The sequence below is a fragment of the Aricia agestis genome, chromosome 6, assembly GCF_905147365.1.
Source record: "Aricia agestis chromosome 6, ilAriAges1.1, whole genome shotgun sequence".
Classification (NCBI taxonomy): domain Eukaryota; kingdom Metazoa; phylum Arthropoda; class Insecta; order Lepidoptera; family Lycaenidae; genus Aricia; species Aricia agestis.
In genome coordinates this window covers 13,996,263-14,016,740 of record NC_056411.1, presented here as the reverse complement: position 1 = coordinate 14,016,740, position 20,478 = coordinate 13,996,263, and the positions used below count along the sequence as shown (strand labels likewise).

General features: G+C 37.6%; 2 protein-coding genes across 3 annotated transcripts in view; both read right to left on the bottom strand.

The window, feature by feature from the left end:
• Positions 1 to 1,313: 1,313 nt before the first annotated feature.
• LOC121727845 (alpha-tocopherol transfer protein-like) lies at positions 1,314 to 7,868 on the bottom strand. Of its 2 annotated transcripts, XM_042115872.1 has the most exons (6): positions 7,684 to 7,868; positions 7,179 to 7,329; positions 4,738 to 4,852; positions 3,623 to 3,757; positions 2,505 to 2,718; positions 1,314 to 1,651 (listed from the first exon to the last, which is right to left on the bottom strand). In XM_042115872.1, exons 1-6 carry the CDS (start codon positions 7,844 to 7,846, stop codon positions 1,497 to 1,499), a joined length of 933 nt encoding a protein of 310 aa, XP_041971806.1. In that variant the 5' UTR covers positions 7,847 to 7,868; the 3' UTR covers positions 1,314 to 1,496. The 2 variants fall into 2 exon arrangements, with proteins under 2 accessions (XP_041971806.1, XP_041971807.1); XM_042115873.1 differs by lacking the exon at positions 3,623 to 3,757.
• A 9,190-nt stretch (positions 7,869 to 17,058) lies between these two features.
• LOC121727757 overlaps positions 17,059 to 20,478 on the bottom strand; it is a 47,389-nt gene continuing 43,969 nt past the window's right edge. Inside the window, exons 5-7 of the mRNA XM_042115743.1 lie at positions 19,488 to 19,622; positions 18,412 to 18,625; positions 17,059 to 17,968 (exon numbers count right to left, since the gene is read on the bottom strand). Of these exons, the coding sequence (XP_041971677.1) occupies positions 17,814 to 17,968; positions 18,412 to 18,625; positions 19,488 to 19,622 (504 nt within the window). The 3' untranslated portion in view covers positions 17,059 to 17,813. The remainder of the gene's footprint in view (positions 17,969 to 18,411; positions 18,626 to 19,487; positions 19,623 to 20,478) is intronic.

Here is a 20,478-nt window from a genome sequence, read left to right as displayed (position 1 = left end):
TAATGACATGGGTATAGTTATTAAATGCGCAAATTTTGAATATCGTAGCTATTATACTTACTTTAGATTTCTTATTAGGTATAAGTATATTTAAAAAAATGTATAAATATTAAATATTATTACGAAGGTAAGTATATTATGCATTTTATCATTGTTGTATAATATTAAGTCCATTCCGGGCAAAACAAAAGAATAGGCATGCTTGTTAATATAAGTAGGTACCTACCTATAAACCAAGTTTTAGTATTAAACAATGTAGGTAGGTAACGATTGCAAATTACTAATAATTTGCTTTCAATGCAACATTCTATGCAATAAATGCATTATAAAAACTTCCATTGCTATTTATGTAAGTACCTTATACTTAAGGCTAGTTCGCATTAGGCCAGTATATTAATCTAGTACCAAGTATTTTAGTAGCTAAACGTGTCTGAACACTATTTTTTTAAGCAATTTAGTCAAGTAGATACTAATCTACTTGACTAAATTGCTTAAAAAAAATAGTAATTTAGTCGAGCCAATCCATTTTATTCTATTTTTCGCGGGCGAGTAGCACCACGCGGCCGCGCTACTGGCGCGCCGGCTAAACAAGTCCGACCCTGTCGAATTAGTCGAGTTCATTAGTTACCGCAAAAATTATCCACCTTTCATACATTCTCAAACTTTCGAAGTATTTTTTGGGATCTTCTAAATCAAATGCTAATTCCTTCAGAAGACAATTAGTAGCTCCCATTTTTATCGCTTTTATCGATCCATTTTCTTCTTATTAGCTTCTTTTTATAGATCACACTTTCCTTATCTACCTCTTTTAAAATCGCCGTCAAGATTAACTTAATCAGTTTATTTACTTTATTTCGCTGTAAGACAGGCGCGGTCCGAAGGGGGGGTCACAGGGGACATGACCCCCTCCCCCCAAAATCTACGGTAAAATTGAAAAATCTCAAAATGTTGATAAATAATAAAAGGAAATTTCTTGATATCCCGTAACCACCACTTCGTCCGACCTTAGACAGCTGCTGCTGTGAACCCAGAACCGTCCGAGGGCGCAGATAAAAAAAATTGTGAAGTGACTACTGAGTGACCCCCCCCCCCCAAAATTTCAGGCTGCGACCGCGCCTGCTGTAAGATGTTCATCTTGCAAAACTCCACTCACTTGTGAACTGTACTCGAACGAAGTGCGAACGATTTTGGGGCAGAAGCGAGAATTTTAGCTACTAAAATACTCGTTACTTGGCTAAAATACTGGCCCAATGCGAACTAGCCATTAAGTAAGTATTTAAAATATTATGTAGGTACCGTACTACTATAAAAAATATGTCCCTACTCCCTCGGTAATAAACATTAATAATTGTCTACGCCCTTCGGTGTTTTTAAAATACGATCGTCGATCACTGAAAAACATTTAGGTACAAAATGATTGTGATAAACCGGTACGCCTTAATAAGTAAGTAGGTACTTAAAGCTTTCCATTTACACGAATTAATTATAATTTATAACTAATCTATCGTCAAAGATCTGAATGTTCCAGATAAACCATTAAACTCCGTGTTCGAGTCTTTGTCGGGCCTTAACTTCTCGATAGTGACAGCTTTCGATGTCTCCTCCAAGTATTCTTCGAATGCAGCTGATGTGATTTCATTTAAGTTATTTTCTGGAAAGAAAAGTAGCCAGATTCAACCAAATGTAGAAAATTTTCTGGAATTGTCCGTAAAATATTACCCTTTAATATAATAGGCTCACGGACATAAAAAAAATAAATAGGCTGTTGTCATTCTTAATATAGGTAAGTACAGCGAAAATGACAAAAATATTGTATGGGTATTTAGTAGGTATTAATTGTTGTTACACACTGACCTGAGGTCAATGTTACAGTTAACAGTAGCAACAGAAATAGGAACCTAAGTTACCTAAGTAAGTAGGTACATAATTTCAGTAGAAAATTTCAACTGTTTATCTGTCGCGGTTCTTACGGACAGACAGTGAAGAAGAAATTTAAAAATAGGCCGTTATACGCCACGGGCTAGGGGCAGCGTCCATAGAGGCCCTACACTACATTACGTAGGTATAATATATGTAACACGTGTTACATATAATACTTATTATAAATGCGAAAGTGTGTCTGTCTGTCTGTCTGTTTGTTACCTCTTTACGCCTAAACCGCTCAACCGATTTTGCTGAAATTGGGCATGGAGATACCTTGAGTCCCGGGAAAGGACATAGGATACTTTTTGTCCCGAAAAAATGTACGGTTCCCGCGCGATAAACGAGTTTTGGCGCAACGGAGTTGCGGGCGTCATCTAGTATATTAGGTATATGTAACACGGGTCGGCGGAAATAAGGTGGCCTACTCTCATAAAAATATAAATCCGCAACTGGTTTTTACTTTTTACCCTTTCAGTAGGCTGTACGGAAACGACCAATGCACCAACTTAAAAAATTGAAATTATCAGATGATTCAGATTGTGACACCCTTTCACCTCAAAATAATAGATTAAGCTACTTACCATACAGTGTTTCTAAAGATTTCTCAGTTCCTCCGTACTCTATAGGCAGGACGTGTTTCGGTATGAAGTCATACAATGTATCTAAAGTTTTGTGCACCATTATGCGATCGCCCAGTTTCTCGCTTAGAATTTGTTTGAAAATTTTGACTATCATGTCGATTCCTCTGTTTTTCGATAATATGTGGACTCCTTTGATTCTCATACAGTAGCCCTCCTAAAATGTTAGTCTTTATGGAGTAAATATACATTTCATAAGTTACGCTATACCTACATGAGACCTAGGTACAGTCTACACAGGACTAAAGTCCCAACTCCCAACATATTGTGATAATTTCACTTGTCAGTCTTCTACATTTACGGTGGACCTTACCAAAATCTTACGTGTTGCCTTGCGTTTAGGCGCTTACTGCCGCACTCAGAGTGGAACATTAATTACTTATATTATTTTATTACTTACTTATATGAATTATTTAATTCAAAATGTTGACATAAGCCCCATACATTATCTGTCAAACTCTTCATTAGATTGAAGGTTAATGTCTCCGAGTAGGTACCCGCAGTACATTTCTGAGTAGGTAGGTACCCGCAGATTTAAATGAATGTTACAGTAACAGGCAAGCATTACCTACTAGATGGCGCTAGTATAGATGGCGCGGCGGGACCAGCAATATCAATGTAAATACTAAATTGTAAACAATGAAGAGAGGGATCTAGATGCTGGATATTGAAACAATCACATTGGTGTAGCGCTGATCAAGCGCTGGAATTCAACATAAGTAGGTGCATCTAATGTATGAAATTCTCGTGTCACAATGTTTGTGCGCGAACTCCTCCAAAACGATTCAACCGATTTCATGAAATTTTGTATGTATGTACCTACATTCGTTAGGCCAGGGCCTCTATCATGAGCTCTTAAATCCATTCACTTTACGCCCTTATACTTACTGTATAAGGACGTAAAGTGAATGGATTTAAGAGCTCATGATAGAGGCCCTGAGCATAGGTTTTTATCTACTTTTTACATTTATATTAGAAATAATTTATATGGCAAAACAACATTTGCCGCGTCAGCTAGTTAAGCTATACCTACGGTATACCTATGTATAAGACGAACTTACGGTTATAATAGTCATAGTCTGCTTCAGTTCCACGATATTAATGACTTTGAACAGCTCGTAAATGTCGGCGTCCATGTAGTCGCAGACCAGTATGAACCCGTTATTGTAGTCGTGAGCCTGCATGTATTGAGCTAGCTAAAAAAAAACAACATTTTTCCAAATTCAAAATTGATTTCTAGTGCCCGTACATGTATGATTTGTTTTCTATGTGGTTTTCTACAATAAAAGTTAACCCTCCCGAGACCTTTCATCCTAATTGCCTAGCGGTTTATCGCGAAAATGTCGCGAGTAAATGCGAACGTGTACGTCTGGCGTTCGCATTTATAATAATATTAATATCATGACAAAGATTGCGGGCTAGAATGGTACCAATTACCATTCGGAAACATTCCACAAAAACGTCTAAACTCGTTTTGGAGGTTACCTAATAATAGATGTATTTAAATAAATTTAAATTGACGACCTCTGTGGCTCAGTGGTGAGCGCGTTGGTAGCTCAAGCCGGGGGTCGCGGGTTCGAGTCCCGCCGACGGAACAAAAAGTTTTCAAAGTTCCTGGGTCATGGATGTGTATTAAATATGTGTATCATATGATAAAAATCTTAAATATATGTATAGTATAAAAGTATTAAATATATTTCCGTATGGTACCTGTAACACAAGTCCTTCAGGTACTTACCACAGGGCCAGACTGACGTGGTGTGAAGCGTCCATAGATATTATTATTATTAAATAAGTATAAATAATGATTTTCAATGTTACCTACTCTAAAATATGAATTCATTGACGAAAAATAAAAACCAAAGATGCTTCAAGAGCATGTAAAGGGCATTACTCATTAGAGCAGGACGCAGGTAGGTAACATAATATTTGATTTCTTTGTTTCTCATACCTAATTTAGCTAAGTGCACAAAATTCTATTATGTACTTAGATTGATGGTACACCAATTGTCTGTTATCTATACAGGTTGTAACAAAACTAAGTGATAAATGATAATACTTTAGGATAAGTATATTGTATGGGTCTCCTTTGTCGAGTTAGCTGAGTGAAATCTGGATTACACTCTAGCTTCACTCTAGATACCACAGATCACTCTTAAAATAATATCATACTCACACACAAGGTATATTTGAAATAGTAGAACAGTCCTTCATTACATTTTTTATGTCGGTCCCGTATAAAATAAACTCTTTCGTGATCTGGCGTCAGTCTTGGTAAAATAGCGTCGACTCTAAAAAAAAAAAAGATTTTTGAGTAATTCTCCGAGGCACCTCAAAATGTGGTTACTGTTCACACGCTTTTTACTACTACCCTAGCCTTAGGACCAAACACACGTTATTCTTAATTTATTTACGTATCTGATTTTATTAAAAAAACATCTATAATAATTATTTATAGTTTTTGCTTATTTGATAATTTAACAATGATATTCTATGTTACTAAGTATTTTAGAAACTCATTGTAATTTAATGTCGAAATCGGGGGCAAAACCGTGTTCTCCGCGCGTCACACTCTTTTCGCGCTTACAGAAAACTTTAATAACTTTTGTATTCTATACATTAGCATAGAGTGTGATACATCAAATTAATCTAGATTAACTGAACTACCTAATTACTAAAATTAAATAATGTTATATCGCTGGTCCCCGGGCAATTAAGGCTTAATATCAAAAATCGTTTTGTTCAGGAGAGACAAAATAAGATATTTTGTTTATAGTGCAGCGTACAGTGGTCCAAAACAAATGTGTGATGTCTCATATGAAAGTTAATTTTTTTACCTATTTAACCATATCAAAATAATTGTAATAGTATAAAAAATTATTGAAATAATTGAAAAAAGTATAATACAACTAATAAGCGATATTGTTTCAATTGTAACATTGTTTATTGACTTTATAAAAACACCAAACCGCTTGAGATTTACGGCTGTAAGAACATACGACGTATTTTTCGCTTTAGATGTCAAGCGTACCAGCCGATTACTCCGTTCTTTTGGGGAATCTTACAGCGAAAGCTTAGTTCACCGGTTTTTTTAGTTATGTTTCATAGAGTAATGCAAGAATACAGTTTTAGTCGTAAGAGAATTTTCGATTCAATAAAGCTTTTGTCATTTATATAAAAATAAATCAAAAACCGTTTAATTTCATAAAAATAAACCTTATTGCTGCTGCTGAACCCTTCATAGGCGAGTCCAACTCGCACTTGGCCGGTTTTATTTACTGTTGGAATCGTGCTCTAGGGGCGCAGCGGGAACTATTATCAGGAGCAAACCGAAAAAATAATACTCCTGCCCGGTTTGACCATTTTTGCTCCCCCCGCAGAGTCTACGCCCTGTGCTTGGGCACCGGTGGCACCGCCCTATTTACGGCACTGTATACAACGTTTATTAGTAAGGGGGTTAATCTCTAATTTTGGTGGAAATAAAAATGTCCACCAAAATTATATAAAAATGCAAGTCGTTGAATAATATAAATAAATTATTAGCACATTAATAATTCAGGAGATGTTTGTTTACATAGTTTTCAAGTTTTCCTCGTTTTATGTGCTACAAAAATTTTAAAGTACTTATCAATACATAATTATCATGGTCATAAAAACATGGCTAAATGCATAAATATTTTAGAATAAGTCTAAAACTTAAATCTTTTAAAACTGAGATATTTAATTTTTCGTCCTGCACGCTTCCTACGAGTGATAGTAAAGTGATGCAAAGTGATAAAATCTTTACCGGTTAAGGGATCTATGAGCAATCAAGGTAAACATAATATGTTACAAATGAGTGAAATTTCATACGAAGGTGTCTCTTGAAGGCACTGTAGGCACTTTGCCTCTCCGAAGGCACTGAACAGAACCCCTAAACCTTTAAAGATAAAAGTTTGGAAATTGCAGCATCGCTTTGAGAACTGCAAGAGTTTACCACAATTTCGCTAACAGTAACATAATGTGAATAGTTAACATTCGTAATGGTTATTTACGCATAACGCCTTATCTTGTAGATAACTAAAAAGAGTAAAATTATAATTTTTTAACAAAAAATTTAAACCGATTTCCAAGGTAATATTTTTAAAAATATGATCAAAAAAGTATGAAATAATTCTTACTCTGTGCCTTTTTCGAAATTCGACTTAACCTCAACCAATTCTGTACTCAATTTTCATTCTTTTAAAGTCGGTACCGGCCAACTTTTATGTCAAGTATTTCAGTTCTGGGCTGGCAGTCCGCCGTAAATGGGCCCTTGTCCGCCGGTTTATGCAGGATAGTGAATGGTGTCGCAGGCCAGCCGCCATGCAGGCCTGCGACACCATTCACTATCCTGCATAAACCGGCGGACTGCACGGCAGACTGCAATGCAGGATAGTGAATGGGCCACTTTAACAATAAGAAAAAAAATGAAAATCTCACATTTACCTAATTTGAATTTAGAAATGTCTTCTGTAAAATAAAAACTTTTAATGATACCAAAATTAGCCAGATACAGTATAGCCCAAGAGATTTTATGACAATTCATACATACTATAATGCGAAAAGACTTTTTCCCCAATCTATTAGAATACTTACGTATAGAGGTACTTGAGTTTGTCCTTTCGTTCGTATTTGCCAAAATATTGGGGAAGCAGCGCTCTGAACTTACAGATGTTGTCAATTTTAACTTTGGCTCTCTCTACGGACCCCTTGTTGAAAATTATTGTCCGCTCCAAATAGCTTCTTGCTGGAAAATACCCACAATATTAAAGCTTTAAGTTCCTACAAACTGTACGCTAGTGTATTAATTCTCTATAAATTAATTAACACTGAATTATTATTCTGATGAATACCTGGATCTTGCCCTTTACTCCGTTGCGTAGAATTTTATTTTCATTGAAACACAACGGTAAAATCGTGCATTTTCACTTAAATGACTTTTCCTGAGTCTCAGAGAATTTTCATACCATGTAATATCATCAAAATCGATATAACGATGAAAACGTGCTGATGTATGATGCAACATACAGACTTTTGCATTCATGTCACTATGGACTACTCGTTACAAAGGTTTCTTTGTCTAATTAAGGAAGAAACTTACGGTAATCCTTTTTAACATGGTGCGCCTGTTTCTGGAGCCAGGCCTCGATGAGGTCGACGCTCTCGTGTATCTTGGCGACGTCATCCAGGTGGAACTGTCTCCGCACATCTCGCAGGGTGTCCGGGTTGAACCCCAGTATCGGGTTATCAGGTAAAGCCTCCATGACCGTCTCACTCTAACGCCGACCGTACCGACACTAAATGTTGTAGGAGGAATTATAATATTATGCTATACATATTTACATAAAATATAGACGGTAAAAAAACTTGAATGACAAGAATTGTCTCAGGGGCGCGGTGCAATGAATATAATATTATATTTAAATAACCTTTCGTGGTTCCGTAGCGATACCTCTATATACGCGTAGCTGGACGTATCGCTGAGTGCATAATAATGAAGAATTTAAAATTAAAAAGAAACAAAAGAAAATGAAAAATAGTAAGAAAAGATACAATGTTGCTGCAATTAAATAGCAGCAGGAAATTATGATAAAAAGGGTGCATAATGAGGCACGTTTCGCTTATTTAATGTAGACATGAAGATAAATTACTCATGAGTGTACTTGAAATAAAACTTGCTCTATTTGTTTTCCTGCTTCAAGTTATCTGAAATCTCGTTAATGTATGCTTGCGAATGAGAGCTAAGTATAAAGATGGTTGACTATATTGTATATGATTCTATTTTATATTTTAGCAGCGCGGCGTTATGTCCTCACGGCAGGGCCGGATTTATATTTTTTATGAGTATAGGCCACTTTAATTTTGCCGCCCCATGTACGAACTCTGCGTTTAGGGCGCCATAGGACGCTGCCACCATGGCACATACTGCCTATACATAAATCCAGGGCTGCTACACGGTAGTGTGTAATCAGGCCCTAAACTCCTAAATTCCTGACTTAAAAAAAGTAAGACTGATTTGGCGCTGATATCGGTTAAGTCAGAGTGGACCTCGTACCAACTAGCGTGTAGTTAACCTGTGCCTGAACTCTACAATTCTGGAATGTTGGATTAAACTGCAATTGCATTTTAATTTGATTATATAAAAACAGCTTTGATTTAGTGCATGGACACAAAAAGTGGAAGTACCAAAAAGTAGTCTCACGCTCTCACGTAACCTATATTATGCCAAATTAGAAATTGCTGATTTTGAGTTTTGAGTTGCAAGATACAGAAAGAGTTGGATGATGAGACTAGTCATAGACGGATCGCAAGTTGCAGTCGAGACCGCCTTCTCTAGACCGCTCAAGAACTACTCGAGCGCGCGAGCGGTCAACATCATACTTGCAGAAATTCCTTTATCACCTGCCCTATAGACAAGTGGCAAGCGATTATCGTAATCGCTAACAAAATGTGTGCGATTTGACATAAGTCATCGCTTCGCTAGCGAATACTAATGTCAAATCCCATACATTTTGTGGCGTTCGCGTTGGCGTTTACGACAATCGCTTGCCGCTTGTCTAGGCCCTGGAATTGCAGGGAACCGTAAGTTTTTTGTCCTTCTCTGGACAGGCGCGGTCCGAAGGGGGGGTCCTAAACTTTATGGTCGGTTTATGCAGGTAGAAAAAATCCATCTGGGCTTCGGGCGCAGCACCATCGTGGATCAATCACCGTTGGTTCAGTGCACACGCTGCCTGGGATATGGCCATACAAAGACCCTCTGCAAAGCAGAGGAATCCGCTTGCGGATACTGCGATACTGGGATGGTTACCTCCCGGGCGTGAATGCCCGGAGAGAAATAAGGGCAAACCACCCACATGCATAAATTGCAAAAATGTGAAAAAGGGAGGAGAAGACCTGGCACACACTGCATTCAGCGAAGAATGCCAGGAGCGACAAAAGGGACAGGATAGCGAGGTCGCGAGTATCTTACTGCTAAGGGCAGCGAAAGGGAAAATGGGTCACACAATTCTCATAGAAAAGATGGGCAGAAAAGTTCGCTTAACATCATCCAGGCGAACCTCCAACGCTCCAAACTGGCAATAGCACGCAGGAAAAAGAAACCTCAATCGCACTTGTCCAAGAACCGTACGTTGGAAACACAGGTGTAATGAAGAATCACCCAGGCACGCAAATAATCCAGTGTACCTTGAATCGCCAAAAGCCGGTGAAGGCCGCAATAATTATCTTTGGTGACTTTGTGGAAATCACCCACGACTCTCAAATACTGACATCGACGACGCTGACGCAGTCATTATCCGAAGGGATGCATTTAAATATAGTGCACATTGCTCAGATTGTCTTCCTCCCGCACACGCACCCCCGCTTGGTGACGCCCACTGTCGTTATATTTTATCCATACTAATATTATAAATGCGAAAGTATCTCTGTCTGTCTGTCTGTCTTGCTTTCACGCCAAAACTACTGAACCGATTGCAATGAAATTTTGTATACAGTTATTGTAGAGTCTGAGAAAGGACATAGGCTACATTTTGATGTGGGAAAATATCTTATTTCCATGAAAATTTCGATGAAAATGAATTCGCATTGCGCGTGGCCAGCGCTCATCCCAGGGGTCCTGGGTTCGAGTCCCGCAGGCGGAACAAAAAGTTTTCAATTTTCCTGGGTCTTGGATGTGTATTAAAATAAAATTTCAAAAATCTTAAACATATTTTATGTATAATATTATAAAAAATCCAGAAATATATCAATGGAATGAACATTTTAGTTCTAATACGATTCAACAGATGGCGTTTTATTTTTTACTTTATTGTAACATAGAACTAATCATACTTATTAGTTAGTATGTTTTTGTTTATAGTTTTTAATACGTTAGAATATGATGTTTAATAATATTATAATCCATACTAATATTATAAATGCGAAAGTATCTCTGTCTGTCTGTCTGTCTTGCTTTCACGCCAAAACTACTGAACCGATTGCAATGAAATTTTGTATACAGTTATTCTAGAGTCTGAGAAAGGACATAGGCTACATTTTGATGTGGGAAAATATCTTATTTCCATGAAAATTTCGATGAAAATGAATTCGCATTGCGCGTGGCCAGCGCTCATCCCGGGGGTCCTGGGTTCGAGTCCCGCAGGCGGAACAAAAAGTTTTCAATTTTCCTGGGTCTTGGATGTGTATTAAAATAAAATTTCAAAAATCTTAAACATATTGTTACGTGCTAGGGTTCGAGGATTTGGAGAGAAAGACCTGGTGACTCTCTTGAAGACTTTATTAACACTGCACTAAACACTAGGTCACAACACTTAGCACTAAGTCCAAACACAAATCACTAGGTCCAATCACTAAGCACTATCACTGTCCTAGGTCGTAGCCAAGTCGCAGGTTTCACTGGTTCACTCACTATTGATCACTTGTTGTCACTCGGAAATCGCTCAGATTGAACTAACTTGCCGTGCCTGCCTGCGGCTCTTTTTATATGGCGAGACGAATTCCAGAAATTTCCCGATTCACGTAAACAAGTAAACAACCGTGGGAAATTTCTAGGCGGCTCGGGCATGTACCACAATAAAACTGCCGTCCTTGCGATAAGTGCAGTAAGTTGAATTTAATTTAGACCTTATGGACTCAGTCATAAGGTCTAAATTCAAACACGCTAACAAATAAAGGGTAAACACGTAAACAATCATTGGACCTTTTTAGAAGGTTCGAGTATGTACTTGCGCACCACGTGTCCGTATACCATGTACCGTAACACTACTCCCCTCTTAGAGATGCTCGTCCCGAGCATCATTGTTACTGCCATGGTAACGCGCCAGACGGTCTATGTGTACCACTTTGAATGTCCCTCTTGGTTGCTTTTGAATCCTGTAAGTCACATCGTTCAATCGGGTAACCACCTTGTAGGGGCCGTCCCACTTGGTCTGCAACTTTGGAGATTTGCCTTTTCGGCGAGTTGGGTTATGCAGCCACACCAGTGACCCTTCTTCGAAGCCGCTTGTATTCGATTTCCGGTCGTATCTGGTCTTCATGTTCTCACTTGACTGTAACCCATTTTCCCGAACCATGGCGTGTATATAGCGCATCTTTTCCCTTAAATCGCAGACATAATCTGGTACGGTCTTTGGTTCTTCCGGTGATCCTCCTGTCAAGAGGTCTACTGGTACTCGCAGTTCTCTACCGTAATTGACATACGCCGGGGTAGCTTTTATGCTCTCATGCTCGGCGGTACGGTACGACAGAAGGAAGAGCGGTATATACTTGTCCCAGTCCTTTTGTTTGTCATCTACCAATTTCGCCAAATGCCTCTCAAGGGTCTGGTTAAATCTCTCAACCATTCCATCAGACTGTGGATGGTACGCGGTGGTCCTCGTTTTATGCATTCCCAAAATTCTGCACACTTCCTGGAAGACCTGCGATTCGAAATTCCTGCCCTGATCGGAATGGATTTCTAGAGGCACACCAAAGCGAGATATTACTTCTTCGACTAGCTTAGAAGCAACTGTTGTAGCTTCCTGGTTTGGTATGGCGAACACTTCGGGCCATTTGGTGAAGTAATCCATGACAACCATGAAATACTTGTTTCCTGATTCCGTTACAGGAAATGGCCCAGCTACGTCAACTGCGATTCGTTCCCACGGTGCGCCAACGTTATACAAGCGCAGGCTCCCACGGCTCCTTGTCTGTGGTCCCTTCACTGCAGCGCAAGTAGTGCATTTGCGGCACCAATCCTGTACATCGTCTCGACAATGCAACCAGTAGAATCGTTCTCGCACTTTTGTTAACGTCCTCTTTACTCCTAGATGACCTCCTGATACGCCATCATGCATTTCACGGAGAACATCCGGTACTCTCGTTCTTGGGACAACTATCTGAAGATGGAACTCTCTGCCGTTGGTCTTCTCCCATTTCCGGTAGAGTATTCCGTTTTGAAGTATCAGACTGTCCCATTGCGCCCAGTACGCCTTAGTGACAGCGCCAGTGGGTGCTACCTCACTCCAGATTGGTTTTTCATCACGCCGTTTCTTCCATGTGATGATGTGCCGAAGGTCGTCATCTGTTTCTTGAGCCTCCCTCATAGCATCATTCTCCCATGGGCCCAAAGGACTTGTTTTCGTTAACTTTAGTGTCACTTCATTAGATTCCTGTTTAACACAATGGTTGCAGTCTTCCGAACACGGCCTTCGTGAGAGTGCGTCGGCATTCCCATGCGACTTTCCGCTGCGGTGTTCCGTCTTGAAGTCATACTCCTGGAGTTGTTCTATCCATCGAGCTACTTGGCCTTCTGGGTTCTTGAATTGTAGTAGCCACTTCAAGGCTGCGTGATCAGTTCGCAGTAAAAAGTGTCTGCCAATGAGATACTTGCTGAAATGTTGTAGCGTCTTTACGACAGCCAAGAGTTCTCTTCTTGTCACACAGTAGTTTCTCTCTGGCTTAGATAAAGATTTGCTGAAATATGCAATTACAACTTCTCTTTCACCCTGTTTTTGAGATAACACCCCTCCAATGGCCGTGTTGCTTGCGTCCGTGTCGACTATAAACTGACCTTCAGGTTGTGGATACCCCAGGATTGGTGTTTCACACAGATGTTTCTTTAGTTTCTGAAAAGAATCTTCGGAAGTTCCACTAGACGTCGCGATTCCTGTGGTTTCCACGCGCACATCCCACTTCTGACACCAGTTGTTACGTGCTAGGGTTCGAGGATTTGGAGAGAAAGACCTGGTGACTCTCTTGAAGACTTTATTAACACTGCACTAAACACTAGGTCACAACACTTAGCACTAAGTCCAAACACAAATCACTAGGTCCAATCACTAAGCACTATCACTGTCCTAGGTCGTAGCCAAGTCGCAGGTTTCACTGGTTCACTCACTATTGATCACTTGTTGTCACTCGGAAATCGCTCAGATTGAACTAACTTGCCGTGCCTGCCTGCGGCTCTTTTTATATGGCGAGACGAATTCCAGAAATTTCCCGATTCACGTAAACAAGTAAACAACCGTGGGAAATTTCTAGGCGGCTCGGGCATGTACCACAATAAAACTGCCGTCCTTGCGATAAGTGCAGTAAGTTGAATTTAATTTAGACCTTATGGACTCAGTCATAAGGTCTAAATTCAAACACGCTAACAAATAAAGGGTAAACACGTAAACAATCATTGGACCTTTTTAGAAGGTTCGAGTATGTACTTGCGCACCACGTGTCCGTATACCATGTACCGTAACAATATTTTATGTATAATATTATAAAAAATCCAGAAATATATCGATGGAATGAACATTTTAGTTCTAATACGATTCAACAGATGGCGTTTTATTTTTTACTTTATTGTAACATAGAACTAATCATACTTATTAATTAGTATGTTTTTGTTTATAGTTTTTAATACGTTAGAATATGATGTTTAATAATATTATAATCCATACTATACTAATATTATAAATGCGAAAGTATCTCTGTCTGTCTGTCTGTCTTGCTTTCACGCCAAAACTACTGAACCGATTGCAATGAAATTTTGTATACAGTTATTCTAGAGTCTGAGAAAGGACATAGGCTACATTTTGATGTGGGAAAATATCTTATTTCCATGAAAATTTCGATGAAAATGAATTCGCATTGCGCGTTGCCAGCGCTCATCCCGGGGGTCCTGGGTTCGAGTCCCGCAGGCGGAACAAAAAGTTTTCAATTTTCCTGGGTCTTGGATGTGTATTAAAATAAAATTTCAAAAATCTTAAACATATTTTATGTATAATATTATAAAAAATCCAGAAATATATCGATGGAATGAACATTTTAGTTCTAATACGATTCAACAGATGGCGTTTTATTTTTTACTTTATTGTAACATAGAACTAATCATACTTATTAGTTAGTATGTTTTTGTTTATAGTTTTTAATACGTTAGAATATGATGTTTAATAATATTATAATAATATTATATATATACTAGCTGTTGCCCGCGACTTCGTCCGCGTGGACTTTAGTTTATAGCGCGCGGTGTCAACAAAATTTGTGTCAAATTTAAAAACTTTTTAAAACCCTGGTAAGTGGTACCCCTCTTAGGGCCGCGCTACACCGGAATGGCAGCGCTGAAAGTGCTCGCCTCGCCGCTGCCATTCCGGTGTAGCGCGGCCCTTAATTAATCAAAATACCCAAAAACAGCTGTGCAGTGTGCACATAATCTATACTAATATTATAAATGCGAAAGTATCTCTGTCTGTCTGTCAGTCTCGCTTTCACGCCAAACGCCAAAACTACCGAACCGATTGTAATGAAATTTTGTATAAAGCCTGAGAAAGGACATAGGCTACTTTTTTACTGGAAAAAAGGGTTGTAAGGGTCGTAAATTTGTTCGAAAAATTCATAATAGATGGCGCCGTGCGTCTTCTACATCGCGCTGACGCTTGCTCAAAAGTCTTTCTATAAGAGGTGGTATCATCTTACATTTAAGTCTCGATTTTTTTCGATTGTTATATCTATTCTACGGTATTAAATAACTCAATACTTTATCTGTGCAGGCAGTGACGTAACCTTAAGACCAAATTTCACCAACGACTGTTAAAGTTAATGATCGAATTAGTATCACGTTAGCTGTTTCGTTTTTCATATGAATGAAAGAGAAGACAGGACATTTTAACAAGCTGTTAACACTAACAGACGTTGGTGAAATTGGGGCTAAACCTATCAATGATAAATAGTTTATGGGTAAAGTTGTGTAATTGGGGGGCTAAATATGCTTTGAAATTTGGCATAAAATATAAAGTTTAATATAAAAAATAAAGTACTTATTGTGTGCATACTACACAGCTGTATTGATTTAAGGGGTACCAGGGTTTTTTTATAAAAGCTTTTGACACCAATTTTGTTGACATCGCGCGCTATAAACTGAAGTCCACGCGGACGAAGTCGCGGGAAACAGCTAGTTTTGTTATAATTTCAAAACTAAACGTCCAATTTTAATCATTCAGAGACCAAATGTTATCTACATAAACTGTACTTAGTGATGAAATAATTTATTTTCATAAGGATTAATAGCATAAGTAAAATAAACGCGTTTAAATGTAGTCAAAAAAATTCAAGATTTTTAAATAAAAAAATGGTTATTGTGCCTCACTCGACATAGATAAGTATAGTGTGTCGCGGACTTTTTTGTAGATATTTATAAGATCTACAATTACTTATAACATTTATGGTTCTATCTTTTATAGTTTCGGCAGCGTACGCAAAATAAGTAACTTTTCTGGTTGATTTTACACCTGGCGTCCGAAAAACCCAAATATCTTACGAAACCCAATTTTTTCCAAAATAAAATTTAGCCTATGTTCAGCAGAAATAATGTAAAATCCATTGGCTTTTGCCTGGAGTAGTTTAAATAAAGCCAAAATCCTCGAACTTGTATCTATAAGGATTCAAAAGTTCTGTTGGGTACCTTCGGAACCGGGGTACATCCTGGTGCAAAATCTTACTTTTTGGTAGTATATGCCTAAAACACTTCAGAAAAAATTAAAATCACTATATGTTTCCATATAAATTTTGAGGAGTTCCCTCAATTACTCATGGATCCCATCATCAGGTCACCACTTTTATGAACATGGTACCAAATTCAAGTCAAACCCTATACAACGCAAAAAGATTTTTGTAAATCGGACCACAAACGGCTGAGTAATCGTTGAACATACATAAAAAAAAATACATACAGCCGAACGTATTACCTCCTCATTTTTGGAAGTCGGTCAAAAACGGGACCCTATTACTAAGACTCTGTCTGTCTGTCTGTCTCCAGGCTGTATCTCAAGAACCGCTATAACTAGGCTTCTGAAATTTTTACAGATTGTGTATATCTGTTGCCGCTATTCAGTTTCTATCTATTCATTGCTTGAAATTTTAATAAAAAAACAGAAAAATGAATTTCTTCGAAAGTTGCATTCATTTTATTTAGGTTTATTCGTAAAATAAAACACCTCTTGTAAAAACCTACTAATTAATTAGTTTATTATGACAATAAAAATATTAATTTATTCAACATAATTAAAATTTATGTATTTACACGTGCCGTTTTGGGTAAATTTAGTTTTTATTATTCGTAGGCCAATAAATAAATAAATAAATAAAAATAAATAAATATAAATAATAATAATAATAATACAATAAATTTAACAATATAATACTTACCACCTTATTAAGATTTTTATATAATATACCTTAACTTTTAATTCAGGAATAATCACAATAATCAATTATATTTAAAGTAACCTTGTCTGGTCCATAAGAAAATTCGTACATTGATTTATCTCTACCTATTTGTTTTTTTTTTCTTTTTACCTGAAAAGTGAAAAGATTGCTGTCTCGTTTATACAACAATTTAGTTTTTTTAATAAAATAAAGGAGCAAACGAGCAAACGGGTCACCTGATGGAAAGCAACTACCGTCGCCCATGGACACCAAAGAGAATATAATCACTGATGGACACTCACAAGTCGCAACATTTGAAGAGCTGCAGATGCGTTGTCGGCCTAAAAGTCTTTTGCTCGCAAGTGAAATATTCATAATATCGTATTCTGCATGGATCTAAGTATAGGCACGTATTTCTACATGTTTCTCGACCGGAAAATACACCATCACACATTTTTGACAAGGAATTTAAAAATTCCCTTTGGTACACAATATTATTGGTAGCAGCCAGGCCATACTAAGCTTTAATTAAGTTTTTATTCATCAAACTAAATCGCAACTAAAAGTGAAATAAATGAAAAAATACGTGCGGCACCCGGGGATTGCCGCGGTAAAGCAATAGCATAGCATTTTTTTTCAACTTATGCAATTAAAATTCGCATACGTCTAGTCGCACGGACACTAACACTGTGGCGTCATATCACATGTGACTATTCCAATGTTTAGACAAAGACAAGTAGTACTATTTGTAGTGATTTGCAGTTTAAATATTTTTATTAGTAAAGAGCATAAAGGGTCATGAACATTAGTTTTAACCCCACTATGTCAACCTTTTTTAAAATCTCTTAACCGGCCCTTAGACGATCAATTGCAATATCAGGCTTCAATTTTATTGAATAGTTTATTTGACAATTAATCAATATCAATCCTAGACGGTCAATAATAATATTACCCAATACGTGATCTTACGCAATAAAATTTCTCGTCTAGGGACCCGCTAAAATATATTTTCACATTTGATGTCCCCCTCCCTTGAAGCTCTTGTGTGGATGGACCCTAATCTATAGTAAGAGTTCTGAAGGTGCCCGGGACACCGCTATAGTCGGTGTTAACTTCGTCGCTCTGTCTCAGTTTCTCGTTCGTCACAGCCTCGCTCATCCGTGTGAGATGTTGTCTAAACTTCTCCGATGTTATTTCATCTAGATTATTATCTGAAAGAAAAATTATATTTAGCTCGACATAGATAGATTTAGCCGCTGGTATGATTGTAAATTGGTATTGTTTAAAGTTATGACCATATTGTCAATTGTCATCTTATTGTTAGAAAACTGGAAGGACCCTGAGTCCTGACCAGAATGTTCTACATTGAGTCATACTCTTTGTAGAGCTAGGAAGTCACACGAATGTAGATAACATTGGTGAAAAAGTAATAAAACCTAGTTAGGGTGTGTATAAGTATCTACTAAAAAGTACTGAACGGATTTTGGTCAAAATTGGTAAAGTAACAGTAAGACCCTGATTTAGCACAACGCACTACTGTTAGGTCCAAGAATTTACAGTTTTCCCGCAATTAACTGTATTTAGTCACTACTAAGTACTGACTCACAGGAAAAAGCTTGATAGGAAATAAACAAAATAATAGTTTGTACCGTACCGCTAACAGTCCTTAATGATTTATCTGCTCCACCGTACTCCACAGGCAGGAGATTTTTCGGTACGTAGTCATATAAAGTGTCGAAAGAGTTGTGGACTTGTATGCGATTTGCCAGCTTCTCGCTTAGGGCTTGTTTAAATATTTTAACAATCACGTCGATTCCTTTGTTTTTGGATAAAATGTGGAGTCCTTTTAGTCTCATTCCGAATCCTTCCTGAAAATCATAAAATGGTAATGAAATTAAAAGCTGTGAGCTGATTACGAATTAAGGCGAGGATAAAGCCCAATTAGTTATTCCGTGACTCCCGGTTTACCTAGTTCCGATATAATAACGAAGTGTTAAAAAATATGAGATATAAAGCGCGATATTTAAAATACCTTAAACCATAAACAACTTTTTTTGGCAAAAACTCATCTACTTAAAATCAACTGTTCAAGCTGCTCTGCAAAGGGGTATGAAGATTTTTGTATGGAGCCTGGCCGACCTACTGTCCGCTAAGTGTGTTTTATCGCGTTCACGAATATTTTTTTCAAAAATAGATAGCCAACATCAATACAAACAAAAATAATCTTGGACAAAACCGCGTAAGGTGTCACATTTCTAAGATTTGAGCTGCCAAAGTTGCAATCTCTTAAATTGGTAAAACTTTAGCAGCTCATATCTTCGAAATGTGACTCTTCACGTGGTTTTGTCTAAGATTATTTTTTGTTTGTATTGATGTTAGCTATCCATTTTTGAAAAAAATATTCGTGAACGCGAAAAAACACATTTAGCGAAAGTAGGTCGGCCAAAATCTTCGTCTTTGAATACCAACCCATCAATCCCCAAGCGGCAGCCAGCTGCCGCATAACAATAAAATCTATTGTGTCTGCCATACCCACGATGGAGGTGCTTCGCATGAAACAGTAGTTTTTGCCATAGAAAAAGTTACTTATAAATTATAATAAAGAGAGTATTAATTCTGCAGACTTGAAATGGAATACAATGTCTATTCATTTCGCAAACTCTCAAACCGAAATGAATTCGTCCAGTATGTTGTTCTGTCTGCTATAAGCTGTTTCCACCACCAGCTTACCGTCAGAATCATCATCCCGAGCTGCATCTCGACGATGTTGATGAGCTTGAACAGCTCGAACAGATCGACGTCCATGTAGTCGAAGATCGCGATCACGCCGTTGTTGTAGTCGTGCGCCTGCGCATACTCCGCCAGCTACAACGAAAAGAACATTTGCTATTATCACAGTATAGCAATATATTGACCCTAAAATATATTGCCATACTGTGCTATAATATTATAGTGATTAGTGAGTGTGGCAAAAATTAGTGCGCCATAATATTATAGCTATAATTCCATACTGCTGATTGGCGTCTGTATGGAATTATTATATTATCTTTAAGGCGCACTTGCTGGGTAGGCACTAGGCGCTCTTTGCCACAATCAATATACTATATTAAAATAGTAATCCATATAATAAATTTAAACGACTACATTGAAACAAGAAAAACAATAATAATCTGCGAGTTGAATAACCCCACTTTTTATGATGGTTAAGGACAAAAGGTTATCAAGTTCAATAAGTATATTTATCTCGTAGGTCAATGGTTGTTGAAACTTTTTTTTCAAAACTTGCGGGGCTAAGACCCAATTTCACCAACCTATGTTTGTTAAATCCTAACGAGGCATTACTTAACGGAGCTTAGAAAATTAAACAGACTGTTAAAATACTTATGTCCCACAGTAAAAATTTAACAGCGGATTAGTAAATGCAATGTTAAGTGAACAACGAGTAAACAACTATCAATTCGTTCATTCTTGTTATAAGGCGACGAAATTGCAATGTACAAGATTAATACGACATGTTTGCTGCAATGTGTCACTTTCTTCCATAGTAGTATAATTATAGTAGATAATGCGACCAAATTAAAATATCACTGCTCGCATACATTTGTTACGCTATAATAGTTCTTCTTAATTTACCAGGTTAATAATTATTATCTGTCAAAGCTGAAAACATGAATCATAATACAAACTTTTATTTACATATTTCGGTTTGATACAAGTTAGT